A 14,080-nucleotide genomic window follows, 5' to 3' on the forward strand; every position below is an offset into this window, starting at 1 on the left:
TGGTATTTGTTTTACATTTTACTTTAGGTTTTCCTTGATGTCCTTGCTCTAACTTCTCTTTATCCATTTGTGATGATGAATTCTGTGAAGTATAAGGAGAAGTTGGAGGAAGGGAGATGCTCAGTGTGGCATCAGCAAACTCAGCTTCTAGGCACTTGATTGCCATTTAAGTAATGTTGACAGTAATACTTTTTCAGACTTAGCAATGTCTTTTCATAAATGACGTAGTAAATTTAGTTAATCTGGTAGAAGGCAAAACTGTTTGCGAGTATGTTTCAAATGTATCTACAGAAAGTATTATATAGATGATACTATAGTCTGTATGCCGAACTGTCTAGGTTAGGACTACCTTAGGATACTTTGCTTTATCTCATAACCATTCAGTATTTCATGGCATTAAACTAACAAAGAGGCCAATTATGTTTGTCACAATTGGGATTGATTGACTTATGCCTTAAGTGTGGTAGCACGGTTCTCACAGGTAAGAAGAAACTAAAAGCTTTGCATTTTTTCTCTAAAGAAAACTAGAATTTTGGGCTGGTAGAAACTCCCAGTACTCTCTGCCTTGGTGCCTGGCCTGTGTATTTCAGCCTCTTCTCTTGGGGTCCCGATCTTGGAGCATAGGCAGACATAATATTGCAGGACTTGGCATCTTTAACTTGATACTGCATATTTGGAAGTTAATTGGGTTATAAGTCAGAAGCTTCCATTAGTTAGGCAGAAACCTTTAATTAGTAAAGATCGTTGTTTAAAGTATTGTACAAAATAGCTGTTTACCTGTGGCCTGAGAGTGAATAAAAGGATATGGCAGAATATAAAACAAAGATTTTATTTTACATTCTGTATACTTCTTGAAAGAAATATATCTTTTAAAATATCAGAGCCAATACTATATATTTTATTTAGTAAGTTTGTGAACTATTTGCAGTAAGTATATTATATGGAAAAGACAGGAATATTTCTCATTTGTCAGGATTATTTTGTTGCTATTTTATTCTTTGCATCACCACTACTTTTCTGTATATTACTGTACATTCTCCAAGTGATGCAGTTCCTCTTGCTAGTTCCTCTTGCTAATCAATTCCTTAATTCACTTCATGATTTTTCATATTGGTCTAAAGGCCTTATATGAAGATATGTCCAATCATATTTGTAAATTGTTAACATTTGTTATTTCTATTTTACTCTGAAGTACTTCTCAGTTTTACTTTTAAAAATTGAGAAAGTGTATAAATTGCCAAGCACTGAAAACCGTGTTTGAGTAAAATTTTAGGAGGAGCTGTATAAGAACATAGTATTAAAGTAGTAGCTTACTAAGTAAAGTAACAGCAAAATGACAAATTCAGATGTACTCAGAGGGTTGAAATAATAATCGAATTAAATCACACTTAATGTCACTAGATTAGATTCTAATCTGATCATAGAATTTTGCATATAGGTTAATGAAAAATATGCAAAGGCATTATTTTAGCAATTTTTAGATTCTCACACAAGACAGCTCACGGTTAATAAATATTTGTGATAGATTTTACATTCTGATATATGTTCCTGTAAGCTCTTATATCTCATTGTATCTGTATTGTAAATGCTTATATATTTACCTATTTCTCTCCTAGAATCTAAATTACTTTACCTATTTTAGAATCTAAAAGAAGCCGACTAAGATTATATTAAATAAAGACATTGATATTGCAGACCAATTGTAAAAAGCCCTTGTAATGTCCTATTCCTTCCATTTCTCTTCTGAGAACTATCTGTGGTCTTTTCGAAGAACTTTTATCATGCTCAAGATCTGAGAATGAATCCTAAGAATATGTTCCATTCAGTAGCTGCTAGGTGATTCCCTTTAACTTTTCACATTTTGATTTTTTTCCACTTGTCTTTGAGCTGCATTATTTTACTTTTATTGCTTTCAGTAATACTGGCACTAACCTAGAGGCAGTAAGACTGACTTTCTTCCTTTTATTGCCTTTTTATACAAAGAAACATGCACAGTGATCCTTGGTTCAAGTTTTCTCTACCTTGAAGACAATTGGTCTTAGGCCAAGGTTTGAGAATTCAAAGTGACATTCATAGTCTCTGTATGTCAATAGGATCTAAATGGTTAAAGGAAGCTTCAACTTTTGAACATTTCCACTTTTGGATAATCTGAATATGTATAGGTTTCACACAGTGTGCTTCCTGTCAACACCAACTGATCTGTTTTGGCAGCTTTCATATTGTTGTATGAATAGTAGTGTTTGCCAGTCATTTAAACATGTTATTGTAAAATGCCCCTGTTATTTAATAAACATCAAAGTGATAAAGTTAATCCACTTAAAACACATTTGACAAATGTTAGATGTGCTAAAAAAAAAAACCCTTGCATTGTAGCCTTAATGAGCTTCACACTGGATTTAACCTTAATGGTGAATATGAGAACAAAAAGAACAAAATTATTGAACATTTTCATTATATATATATATATATATATATATATATATATATATATATATATATATATATATATATATATCAAGCATTGTATTTAAACTTGCAGATGTAATTGGAAATGCAGGATTTAATAAGTCGCTGGATATGAGTGAAGGTTGTAATATATGTCTCTCTCAGCTTCATTAAAAATGGTACAGGGTTAGAGTCCCTGTTTTCTCTTTAAAGGCAGTGTTTTTGTTTTATAAGCTTGTTGGTTTTTTCTATAGGGAAATTAAGTTTTCCAACTTGATTATATACAGGAATAATTTATTTTGCTTTCCCTAAATGGTTCGGCAGAAACAGACATGGATCGTTTTATTCATCATTCTCCAAGATCTCAAATCTATTCATTCAACATTCTTTAAGCAGCTGATATGGCCCAGGTGCTGTACTAATCTCTGAGCTAAGAAGAACACTAAAACGTAGTACCTACCCTTAAGGAGTTAAAATTAAATCGAAGTTTTATAAAGGGCACAGTATTAATAATTCTTGAAATGAACATCTTGTTATCCTTCTAATTTAATTATGGATCTGAGACATTTTTTGTTATGTTCTGCTACTTTGGGCATGCTGATATGGAAAGGATTCTAAAGGCTGCATGTTTGCCAAGAAGCTCTGATAAATCAGTCAGAGTCCAATAGGAAATATTAAACCCTGACCATAAAACATAACGCCAGTGTGAAATTCTAGCAAGCCATTCTTCACCAACTTTTCCTTTCCTTTCATTTGATGCCCTACTTTGGTTTAATTGAAATTCATTGGAGATTTAAATTTTGTGTAATTAACAGAAACTCTAAGAAATACACAGTAGCAGTGTCAGTTGTTAGAGACTGCAAGTGGTTACTATTTAATTGCTGTCATAATGGCCCATTAGTCATGCCTCTAAAGAGGTGTTAGGTACTTTTTTCTCCTTCTGAAACATCTGTGTGATTTAATAAATTGAATAAGCAAGCCAGAGGTTGCACAGAATACTAAGTAAGTTGAATAATTACCTCTCGAGAGGCATTCTTTGAAGCATTGTCACTCTGAGTGTGGAATTTATTTTGTACCTTTGACGGTAAAGTGTTTTCTTTCACTTCCACCCTATTCCACAGATATTAACAAAACATTTTTCTTCTTCACTCTGAATTCCTACACATCTTCCTTTTTATAGTAGCATATTATGCAGTGGTAATATTGCAGGGTTACTATATAAGGTGTAAAGTAAGGAATTGTTTTCATTCTATTTTTCTGGGAGTCTAGATTATGGCTTCTGAGCTCATGAATGGCAAATACCATGTTCCTCAAATATTGCTTACAAAACTAAAATGAATACACATAAATCAGTTGGATTTTTAGCCTTATTATTACAGCCAAGGACTTTAATTCAATTAAAAATAAAATTAATTTTTTCCTTCTGCATATTTTCCAAAATAATTTAAAGATATGGCAGTGTTCACAATAGTAATTCACAAAAAAAACTCAGTAGATAAAAATCAGTAAGCTCTGATTTTAAAGAGATTTATGAATGTCCTGTATTTAGAGAGCATCACTGAGGAAAAAATGTGTAGTTTTCTAAGAGAGGTGAGAAGCCAGCACAGCCACATTTAGGGCACTAAGAAATAATCTTTTACTGTATCTATCTTTGAAAGTAACCCATTTTCAAATTTCTAGCCTCAGTGAAATTTTGTTATCTTAGTACTGCAAAACAAAATAATATTTGCCTTTAAGATTGTTGTAAGTTGGTTTTCTGTCTTTGATTACACCTGTGTCTTTTTATATAAATGTGATAAAATGGTGGGACTCCTCTTTCACTGTGGGAGTCACATAGTGGCTGCTACAGTTGTCTCGAAATGTTATGATGGTGTGGAGGACTAGAGTTCATGATCCTACAGATAACAGGAATGAAAAAGAGGAGACATATGAGAAAAGAAATCTGGTAGACCACTGCTAACTCTGAGTCTAGTAACTACATGAAGTAGATGCGCAGTGCATGGCGACGTGCCTGGATAACAGCAGATATATTAGCACTTTGCAAGCATTTTCAGTTGGCTCTAACAAAGACCTTTAATAAGTATTTTAGAAGTTGGCTCCCTTAAATGTCTTCAGAATGCAAACCCTTGTAAACTCATGTATTAAAGGTTTAAATTGGATTCTAGAAACAAATATTTAAAAAGAAAGCTCTTACTATGTCAAAAAAAAAAAACCAATTAAGATTATAATTACTGGACAAGTTTTGCATCTTTCCATTAAAAGCTGAAACTTATCAATTCGAGGAAAGAATATTCATCGATTATAGTAGCTGCTTTAATTTGAAACTTGAATTTTGAACAAAATACTTATATCTTTTTTTCAGTTTTGAATGTTAGTAGGCAGCTATTTTAAACTTTATTTTAACCTAGGCTACGAATCTATGATTGAGGAATTACTACATTCTGATATTATAGTGTAATATAGTGATAGTGTAGTGATGAAAAGGTTAGGCTCTTAAAACAGACCTCCTGGATGTAATTTCTTACTCAGTACCACTTAGCTGTGTGACCTTCATCAAATTATGTAAACTCTCAATTTTCTTATTGGTAAAATGTGGATAATAATTGTACCTACCTAATAGGATTAAATGAGTTAATACAATAGGGTCTGGAATTTTAGTTATTGTTGTTCCTAATATAGTAACCGATAGTATCACTTAGGAAGATATCTCATATTTCTGCTTATTCTTAATTTATATACACTGATGATTCTATAGTTATTAAATTGTATTCATTTCAAAGCAAGACAGAATTCTTATGGATACATGAACTTTTTTCAGATGCTGAGATATGTTTCCTTAGTTATCGTACTATATTTCTTTGTTCTTGAGACTATTTTTATAGTAAGTATACCAGTTGGAATTTGCATAGCACTTTGGAAAGCTTTGAATTCATTTCTATCTTTCAGATGTCCCTTAAAATGCACATGCTCTCATTATACCCTACAAGGAAGGTGAAATGGTTTATCCAGTGTCACACGGCTGTAATTAGTGGATTTATACTCCTAATCCAAATGTTTGATTCAGAATATCTGTCCTCTTTTTCTGAGTTACTGTTTTCATGGGCCTCCTAAATTAAAACTAGAAGTTCTGTCTAGATTCATCAGTGTCTTCTCCCTTGCCCATATAAAAGAGCACCAAACCCAAAGATCTCTCCCACTCTGGGTTATTTAATCTAGGATTACTACTAACTGTCCTCATTTATTTTTTCATTTATTCTTTTAACAAGAAGCTATTGAGTTTCTGTTATGCACTGAAAATGCTTACTATAGACCCAGTTTACTCTCACTAAATGTATCTGTGTATCCATTTATTTATTTATTTATAATTAAAAAGATTTACGTTAATTTTAAATCTACTTGAAATATAGCAAGGTAATGTAAATTAGAAGTTACTGATGCAGAAAACACACTCCAAAGTGAGACTCATGAAGTCCTATGTATTCTCTCAGGCCTTCCATAATATTGTTTATGTGGAAGGTATGAAGTAACTGACCTTAAAGTGTACCCTCAAATAATTATCCTGAGAACAAAGAAATTGTACTACATATAATATTTATCTTTAAAAAATTAAAAGAAGATATTTAAGAGATAATATCCATCTGGACAATATTTAAACAATATGGAAAGTGACTAAAAGATGATGATGATGAAATGATACTGCTAATATTAGGGTATTGCTAATAATGGTAAAGTTTTTTGGAAATATAATTTTTCTGTTTTTCTGTCAATGATGATTTGTTCTTGGGGTACCAAAAGTTATATTTAATGTCATTAACTTATAGTATTAAAGGTTGGCGTGTGAATCTGAATTATTTTATTATGAGCATAGTACATAGTTACATTTCAGATGAGTATAGTACTCACTGATAACTTCTGCATCCTTTTTTTAGGAGTATTTCATATTTGAAGAAGTGAAATCTACTGAGTCAATTAGAACGGTGGAGTCCCAAGTACTTCCTCTTAACATTCTCAGAATATTTATATATTGGAGACTAGAAAGGGAGTTATTTATTGGTTTTAAGAACCATTAACATATGGTTCTTAATCCTGCATTAACTATATGTTGACAAACATTATTTTAATTATTGAAGTGCAGTGCTGATGAATTCTATGCTTGTTGAAGACATTCTTCATGGATATTCAGTCAAACATCTGACAGAAGCTAGGGTGGAGTACCAAAGTGGCATTTGAGAATTTCTGGTTAAACTTAATTTGCATATAACAGTTGGTTTACAGAGAAAGAGTGATGGGTGAAGTCATATTAGTGTAAATACCATTAAGGAGGCACATTCACTGTGATCTATGTTTGCATATCCAAAAGGACGTACATTGCAGCTGTTTTTTGATATAGTGAGTAATATAAACTCTCAACAAAGATAAAGCTGAATAGAAAATATCTTTTGTGATATATGTTCCTAAAACTGCTACTCTAACATACATCAGTAGTTTATATAGCAGTAAACTTCAGACAGGAGAGATAGAGTAAAACCTAAATTGGGTATTAGATGAACTGTTCCCAGTCTCTTTCTTGTGTCATCAAGATGCTATTGTTGTCTTTCACCTCCTTCCCTTTCTAAACTTAATCTTTTCAGTTACCCTTTATTAGGAAATAGATGACATAAACTAAAAGTCATCCTTAACCAAAATAGTGTGCAAGTTGACCTTGGAGGTTCTAAGAGAAGCCTTTGTAGTCAAATACAGTGGTTCATACATTCTAGGCAATGCACTCAAAAATAATGTGACTTTGATGTTTTAAATTGAGGGGACTCATTTTTAGTTATGATAATTGTATTATAGTTAGATCTTAGAAGATTTTCTATTTTTAGATATACATGCTAAAACATTTACAGATGAATTTATGTAATGTGTGTGATGTGCTTCAAAATAATCCATGGGTGGAGGGATCAAGTGAAAATATAGATGAAACAAGATTGGGCATTAATTGTTGAAGTTGAGTGACAGATATATATAGATTTATCACACTTTCTTTCTGCTTTTTTATATGTTTAAAATTTTCTGTAATTTTTTTTTAGTGTATGAACGAATGCAGTGTGAACTTAGGACCCAGAATACTGCTTTCCATTTTTCGTACATTAAAGACGCAAAGAACATCAGCTCTTTCATTTCTTGCTCTTATATATAAACATATATTTTTATAATTTTCTTATGCAGATCTGTAAGAAAATTTCACTAGAAGCACACAGTATGGATCCCTTTTAACTTTTATAATAAGGAGATTTTACCTGGATAACAACACATATTAAATGTGCACTTTAATGTAATGTTCTTGTTATCGAAAAATAGAAAGATTTAGCTTTGATTAAATATTTACTCCTGTGTTAGAAAATATCAATCTAAGATAGAAGAATTAAGTCTCAGTTTTATCATCTGTAAAATGATGGAGAAAATAATATTTAAGTTGCCTCGAAGCCCAACAGATCTTAGCATGTGTGGCAATAAACATCAGAGGATTTTGTATTAGCATGTCTGTACTTTTTTTGCCAATTTAGTTCAACTATTTACCATTCCTAGTTTCTCTGCCAAATTATGTAACAGTAAATAAAAGGAATGTTACAATTTCTTTTCATTGCCCAACCTAAAGAGTGTTTGTTTGTTTGTTTTTGACAATTTCCGTGGCAATGTAGATGTTCAATTTGTTAACCTGAGTGACACTTGGGAAAGAATAAACTACCTACTACAGGATCTGCCGCAGAATGGTTGCTCAGAAATTTTCCCATGAGAGGAGAGAGAGTTATTCCACCACTGATCAGAGTAGAGTATCCCTCTAAGGCAGGTAGACTACCAGTTTCCCAGCAGACCAAGTGGATGGGGCAGTCTTGAGTTAAGTACTGAATGGTTTCTTTAAAGATGTTAGCTTTCCTTGCATCCTTTGTCTCATATCTTAAAAGTTGCTAATTCATCCCGTTTCTGCCTTAAAATAATTTTATGAATTTTACTATTTTTAAAATGACACACTACTAAAGTCAGAGTATAGTATAGAAACAAAAATATGGTGGTGAATATCGTATACCATCTAACTCTGAAAGGCAGCATTATCTGCAGGGCTAGGGTGAGAACACAGTCTTGTCCTAGTCTCCTTGCCCACTGTGAATTTTTAGAGCAGTTTTGACAAATTGATTTGAGTGGGAGACTTTGAATAAAAGCTTTAATAATTACTGATAATGAATTTCTGGCCTAAAAGTATTTGCACATCTTTTTGCAGTATTTTGCAGTTTGAAAGCAAGATAGAATATTCCACATGAGATGTGTCAGGATGTGTCAGCTCTCAGGACAGATGATGGTTTCTGAATATAGATTTACTTTATTTTTTTCCTCACTAATTACTTATAAATCAAGGGTTTAAAAGACCTTGGCAATTAAAATGGCAATATTTAGCTATAGTAATATGCACAGGAACTTTTCCAGAATGGATTTTGAAATGGATTGTTCTAATTAATCCAGTTCCTTTATTTATAATGAATTTTTGTCAAAAATCTCCTTTTAAAAAAATGTTTCATTAGCACTGGTGCCTTTTGATAAAGAGGAATATAGTTCAATTTCCAGTTTTCTGCAGGACTATAAAGTTTTGATAATGTTAAAATTATAACTGAGCATCCAGGAAAATAAAGTTAGTCTCCTTTTCTTTGGCAAATCAAACTTTTTTAAAGAAATTTTTCTTCAAAAATTTGAAATTTGAAATACTAGACATTTATCATATATTTTGTTGGCTCCCTTCACTACTCTACTACCTCTTCAAGACAGATCTTCCCCCACCCTCTCTGTCCAACCTAAAACTTCATTTTTTCAGCTTCTTTTTATAGTCGTAGAACATTGGCTTCTCTTGGTACTGTTTTGTTTGAATGAAGACCGATCAGCACATTTTTTTGTGTTTGTTCAGGAGTCAGACGGCCAGGGCTGCCCCTTCTGTCGCTGTGAAATAAAAGGAACAGAGCCCATAATCGTAGACCCCTTTGACCCAAGAGACGAAGGCTCCAGGTGCTGTAGTATCATTGACCCCTTTGGAATGCCAATGCTGGACTTGGATGACGACGACGACCGAGAGGAGTCCTTGATGATGAATCGGTTGGCAAATGTTCGAAAGGTAAAACCAGAAAACGTAGGTTTAATTAGGGTGGTTTGTGGGCATGAAAAAGAAATGATGCTGTCACAAATGAGATATGAGTGTATTTGGGTTTGGAAAGAAAGATTCAGGCATCAAAAGAAAGGTGAAGATATAACTAATGTTGACAGGATGATGAAATCATAGACTGAGAAAGAACTAGGCTCTACTCAAAGTATCCTCACTTGTTTTAAACTTCAAAATGAGAGATGGTGAGAGTTTTTGTGTAGAACTAAACATCATCTAAGAATGGCAGTAGCAGATCTGTGAAGAAAAATTTAAGAAAAAATTATTAAAATTGGAAATCTGAGACTAGAAATAGTCTTTGTTGAAGTCTAAAAGAAGCATCTGATAGTTATTTTCTTACCAGGAAAGTCAGACTTCTATCTGGTTACTAAGAGGTCCCAGAAGATTTACTTTTGTGAATTTACCATAGTTTGGGGTTTGCTTATCAATATTCCCGACTCAGAAAATTGACTTTGTCAGTTCACTGAGAATGGATGCTACTGCCCAATTGGAGTTTATGTAACCACCAAACTCACAATGGAGCAGTCAATGGACCAGAATGCCAGTTGAGTAATTTATACACTGGAAATACAGTGATCAAGAGAACCAAACTCTCAGATATCAGGCTATTCCCTGTACTGAAAGATACATGAAACTCAGAAGTTTTGTGCTCTCAATATCAGAGATATGGTAACGAGTGGTATGAAAGCGTCTGCAAACAGTGTGAAGCTACCCCCCCACCCCCACCCCCCTGACTCATAGCAGACATGGCTAATCTATCATGACACTAATGCATGCTGAATTCAGACTTGGCCTACACAGACCTATAGAACCGCTGCAATTCTTTACAATTTGGCAGGTAACATGAAACCTGTTCGCATCTAGGTGAGGTGATGATAACGAGTAATGGCATCAGATTATATTTGCCATATGCATCTGTCTGGTAGGGAAACACTTGGTGCAGAGAACATATGAGGCATATCTTTAGGTTACTCCTTTAGGGCTATACCAAAGTTTATCTCTCAGCCTCCTGGAGTTTTTATGTTCCAATGTTCCATGCTCACCAAAGACATACCCTTAGGATTTTTTACATACAAATTTTTATATACTTAAATGGTTAAAATCACCAGCATGACTACTCTCAAATTTTGCTTTGGTCTGGGATGATTTTTGTTCTTTATTTCATTGGTTTTTCATAAATGTTACAATTTAACTTGGAGAAATTACTCTTGATTCCACTCTTTAATCCTAACAACAACATTTAACTTTTAGTTTTGAAATGTGTGATCTCATTGACCGAAGAGATATAAGAAAGGAAGTAATTATTAGTCAGTAACCCTAAAGGGAGACCAAGAAAAGAAATCTCAAATTGAAACAAGGAATTGAGACTTAATTTTAAGATTAATTCTTTATCAATAAACCCATATTATCTTTTATGTGAACAAAACTTTTTCATATTTTATTTTCTCAACAACTTGAAAAGGTAAATATTATTCTTCTCATTTTTCAGATAAGGAGATGAGGCTCAGGTTAGTCATGCAGCTTGGCTGCATTAGTAGTTTGTAGAGCCAGGATTCAAAGTTATGTCTTCTGGATAACAATACAGCGATATCTCCAATACCCCATATGTAGCTGTCTCACATGCAGAGTGATGAAATGGTTTCTACTAAGTCAGATTATGGTGTGGATCCTAGAATTTTTATCATATACTATCATTCATTTTACCTAATATTGATAATAAAACTGTAAGATGTATGATTTCGTTGTTCTGGCCCTATTCTAGTTTCTTAATTCCTTGATCTCACCAACTCGGTGGAGAAGCTAATGTTATTGTCCTTTTTTACATAGGAGAAAACTCAGGAAAAAAGGTGAAATAGCTTGCCTGAGATCCTAGTACTACCCTATAGCAGAAGTGGCACTTTATTCCAAGGCTTCCAAACTTCAAAACTCTAGCTGCGAGCCATCATGCAATGTGCCTCTTTTGCCATCTTTGGAACATGTCACTCACAATGTACTTAAAAGAGAGGCAGCTTGTCTACGGCCATGCCACCCTGAACAAGCCCAATCCCGTCTTCTGATCTCGGAAGCTAAGCAGGGTTGGGCCTGGTTAGTACTTGGAAGGGAGACCACCTAGGAAGATCGGGTGCTGTAGGCATTTAAAAAAAAAAAAAAAAAAAAAAAAGCTTAACTACCTATCCTCTGAAAGTCTTTTCAGTTCTGTAATATAACGTACAAGCATATTTCAGAGATATTGTAGGTTTGCTTCCAGACCATCGCAATAAAGTGAACATCACAATAAAGTGAGTTGCACAAGTTGTTTTGGTTTCCCATTGCATATAAAAGTTATGCTTACACTATACTATCGCACTAAGTGTGCGATAGCATTATATCTTAAAAAAAATGTGTATATGCTTACACTATACTATCGCACTAAGTATGCGATAGCATTATATCTTAAAAAAAATGTGTATAACTTAATTTAAAAAAATACTTTATTGCTAAGAAATGCTGACCATCATTTGAGCCTTCAGGGAGTCATAATCTTTTTGCTGGTGGAGGGTCTTGCCTCAGTGTTAATGTCTGCTGATTGATCAGAGTGGTGGTTGCTGAAGGTTGGAGTGGCTGTGGCAGTTTCTTAAAATAAGACAACAGTGAAGTTGGCCATATCGATCAATTCTTTCATGAATGATTTATCTGAGTTATCTGTAGCATGTGATGTGTTTGATAGCATTTTACCCACAGCAGAGCTTCATTCAGAATTGGAGTCAGTCTTCTCAAACCCTGTTGCTGCTTTATCAACTAATTTATGAAGTATTCTAAATCCTTTGTTGTCATTTCAAGAATGTTTACAACACCTTCACCAGGAGCAGTTTCTATCTCAAGAAACAACTTTCTTTGCTCATCCATAAAAAGCATTGGTTCACGTTTTATTTTGAGACTGCAGTGATTCATTCACTTCTTCAAGCTCCACTTCTAATTCTCATTCTCTTGCTATTTCCACTAAATCTGCAATTACTTCCTCCACTTAAGTCTTGAACCTCTCAAAGTCATTCATGAAGGTTGGAATCAACTTCTTCCAGACTTCAGTTAATGTTGATATTTTGACTTCTTCCCATGAATCACAAGTGTTCTTAATGGCATCTAGAATGGTGAATCCTATCTAGAAGGTTTTCAATTTACTTTGCCAAGACCCATCAGAGAAATCACTATGGCAGCTGTGGCCTTACAAAATATATTTCTTAAATAATAAGACTTGAAAGTCAAAATTACTCGATGGTCCATGGATTACAGAATGGATGTTGTATTAGCAGGCATGAAAACAACATTATCATCTCCTTATACATCTCCATCAGAGCTCTTGGGTGACTTACATTTTGCATTGTCAAAAAGTAGTAATATTTTAAAGAAATCCTTTTTTTGAACAGTAGGTTTCAACAGTGAACTTAAAATATTCAATAAACTATGTTGTCATCTAGGCTTTGTTTTTACATTTATAGAGCATAGGTAGAGTAGATTTAGCATAATTCTTAAGGATCCTAGGATTTTCAGAATAGGAAATGAACATTGGATTCTACTTACAGTCACCAGCTGCATTAGCTCCTAACAAGAGAGTCAGCCTGTCTTTTGAAGTTTGGAAGCCAGGCATTGACTTCTCCTCTCTGGTTATGAAGGTCCTGGATAGCATCTTCTTCCAATATAAGGGTACTTTGTCTACATTGAAAATCTGTTGTTTAGTGTAACCATTTTTATTAACTATCTTGGCTAAATCTAATGCATAACTTGCTGCAGCTTCTATATCACTTGCTGCTTTACCTTGCACTTTCATGTTATGGAGATGGCTTCTTTCCTTAAACCTCATAAACCAAGCTCAAAAAGGTTTAGAGCTTCAGACTTTTCTTTTACAGCTTCTTCACCTTGTTTAGCTTTCATGGAATTGAGAGTTAGGACCTTTCTCTGGATTGGGCTTTGGCTTAAGGGAATGTTGTGACTGGTTTGATCTTCTATCCAGACCCTCTAAAACTTTCTCCATATCAACCGTAGTCTGTTTCTCTTATCATTAGAGTGTTCACTGAAATAGCACTTTTGATTTCCTTCAGGACTTTTCCTTTGCATTCACAACTTGGCTTATTGTTTCCTGCAAGAAGCCTAGTTTTTGGCCTACCTCATCTTTCAATTTGCCTTCCTCACTAAACTTAATCATTTCTAGCTTTTGGTTTACAATGAGAGATGTATGGGAAAAAAAAGTGAGAGATGTGTGACTCTTCCTTTCACTTGAATGCTTAGAGGCCATTGTAGGGTTATTGATTGGCCAAATTATAATATCGTGTCTCAGGGAATAGGAAGGCCCAAGGAAAGGGAGAGAGATGGGGGAATGGCTGACTGGTGGAGCAGTCAAAACACACATTTATCAATTAAGTTTGCCATCTTATATGAGCATGGTTTGTGGTGCCTCCAAATAATTACAATAGT

General features: G+C 33.9%; 1 protein-coding gene and 1 pseudogene across 8 annotated transcripts in view; both read left to right on the plus strand.

The window, feature by feature from the left end:
- The window catches only part of CBLB (Cbl proto-oncogene B), a 203,145-nt gene that overhangs the window by 117,962 nt on the left and 71,103 nt on the right, over positions 1-14,080 (plus strand). For all 8 annotated transcript variants that reach the window (XM_023527293.1, XM_011386115.2, XM_023527297.1 and 5 more), the window contains exon 10: positions 9,383-9,586. In XM_023527293.1, the coding sequence (XP_023383061.1) occupies positions 9,383-9,586 (204 nt within the window). The remainder of the gene's footprint in view (positions 1-9,382; positions 9,587-14,080) is intronic.
- On the plus strand, positions 11,644-11,765 carry LOC111737151 (annotated as a pseudogene).

This window comes from Pteropus vampyrus, unplaced genomic scaffold (assembly GCF_000151845.1).
Source record: "Pteropus vampyrus isolate Shadow unplaced genomic scaffold, Pvam_2.0 Scaffold1, whole genome shotgun sequence".
NCBI lineage: Eukaryota > Metazoa > Chordata > Mammalia > Chiroptera > Pteropodidae > Pteropus > Pteropus vampyrus.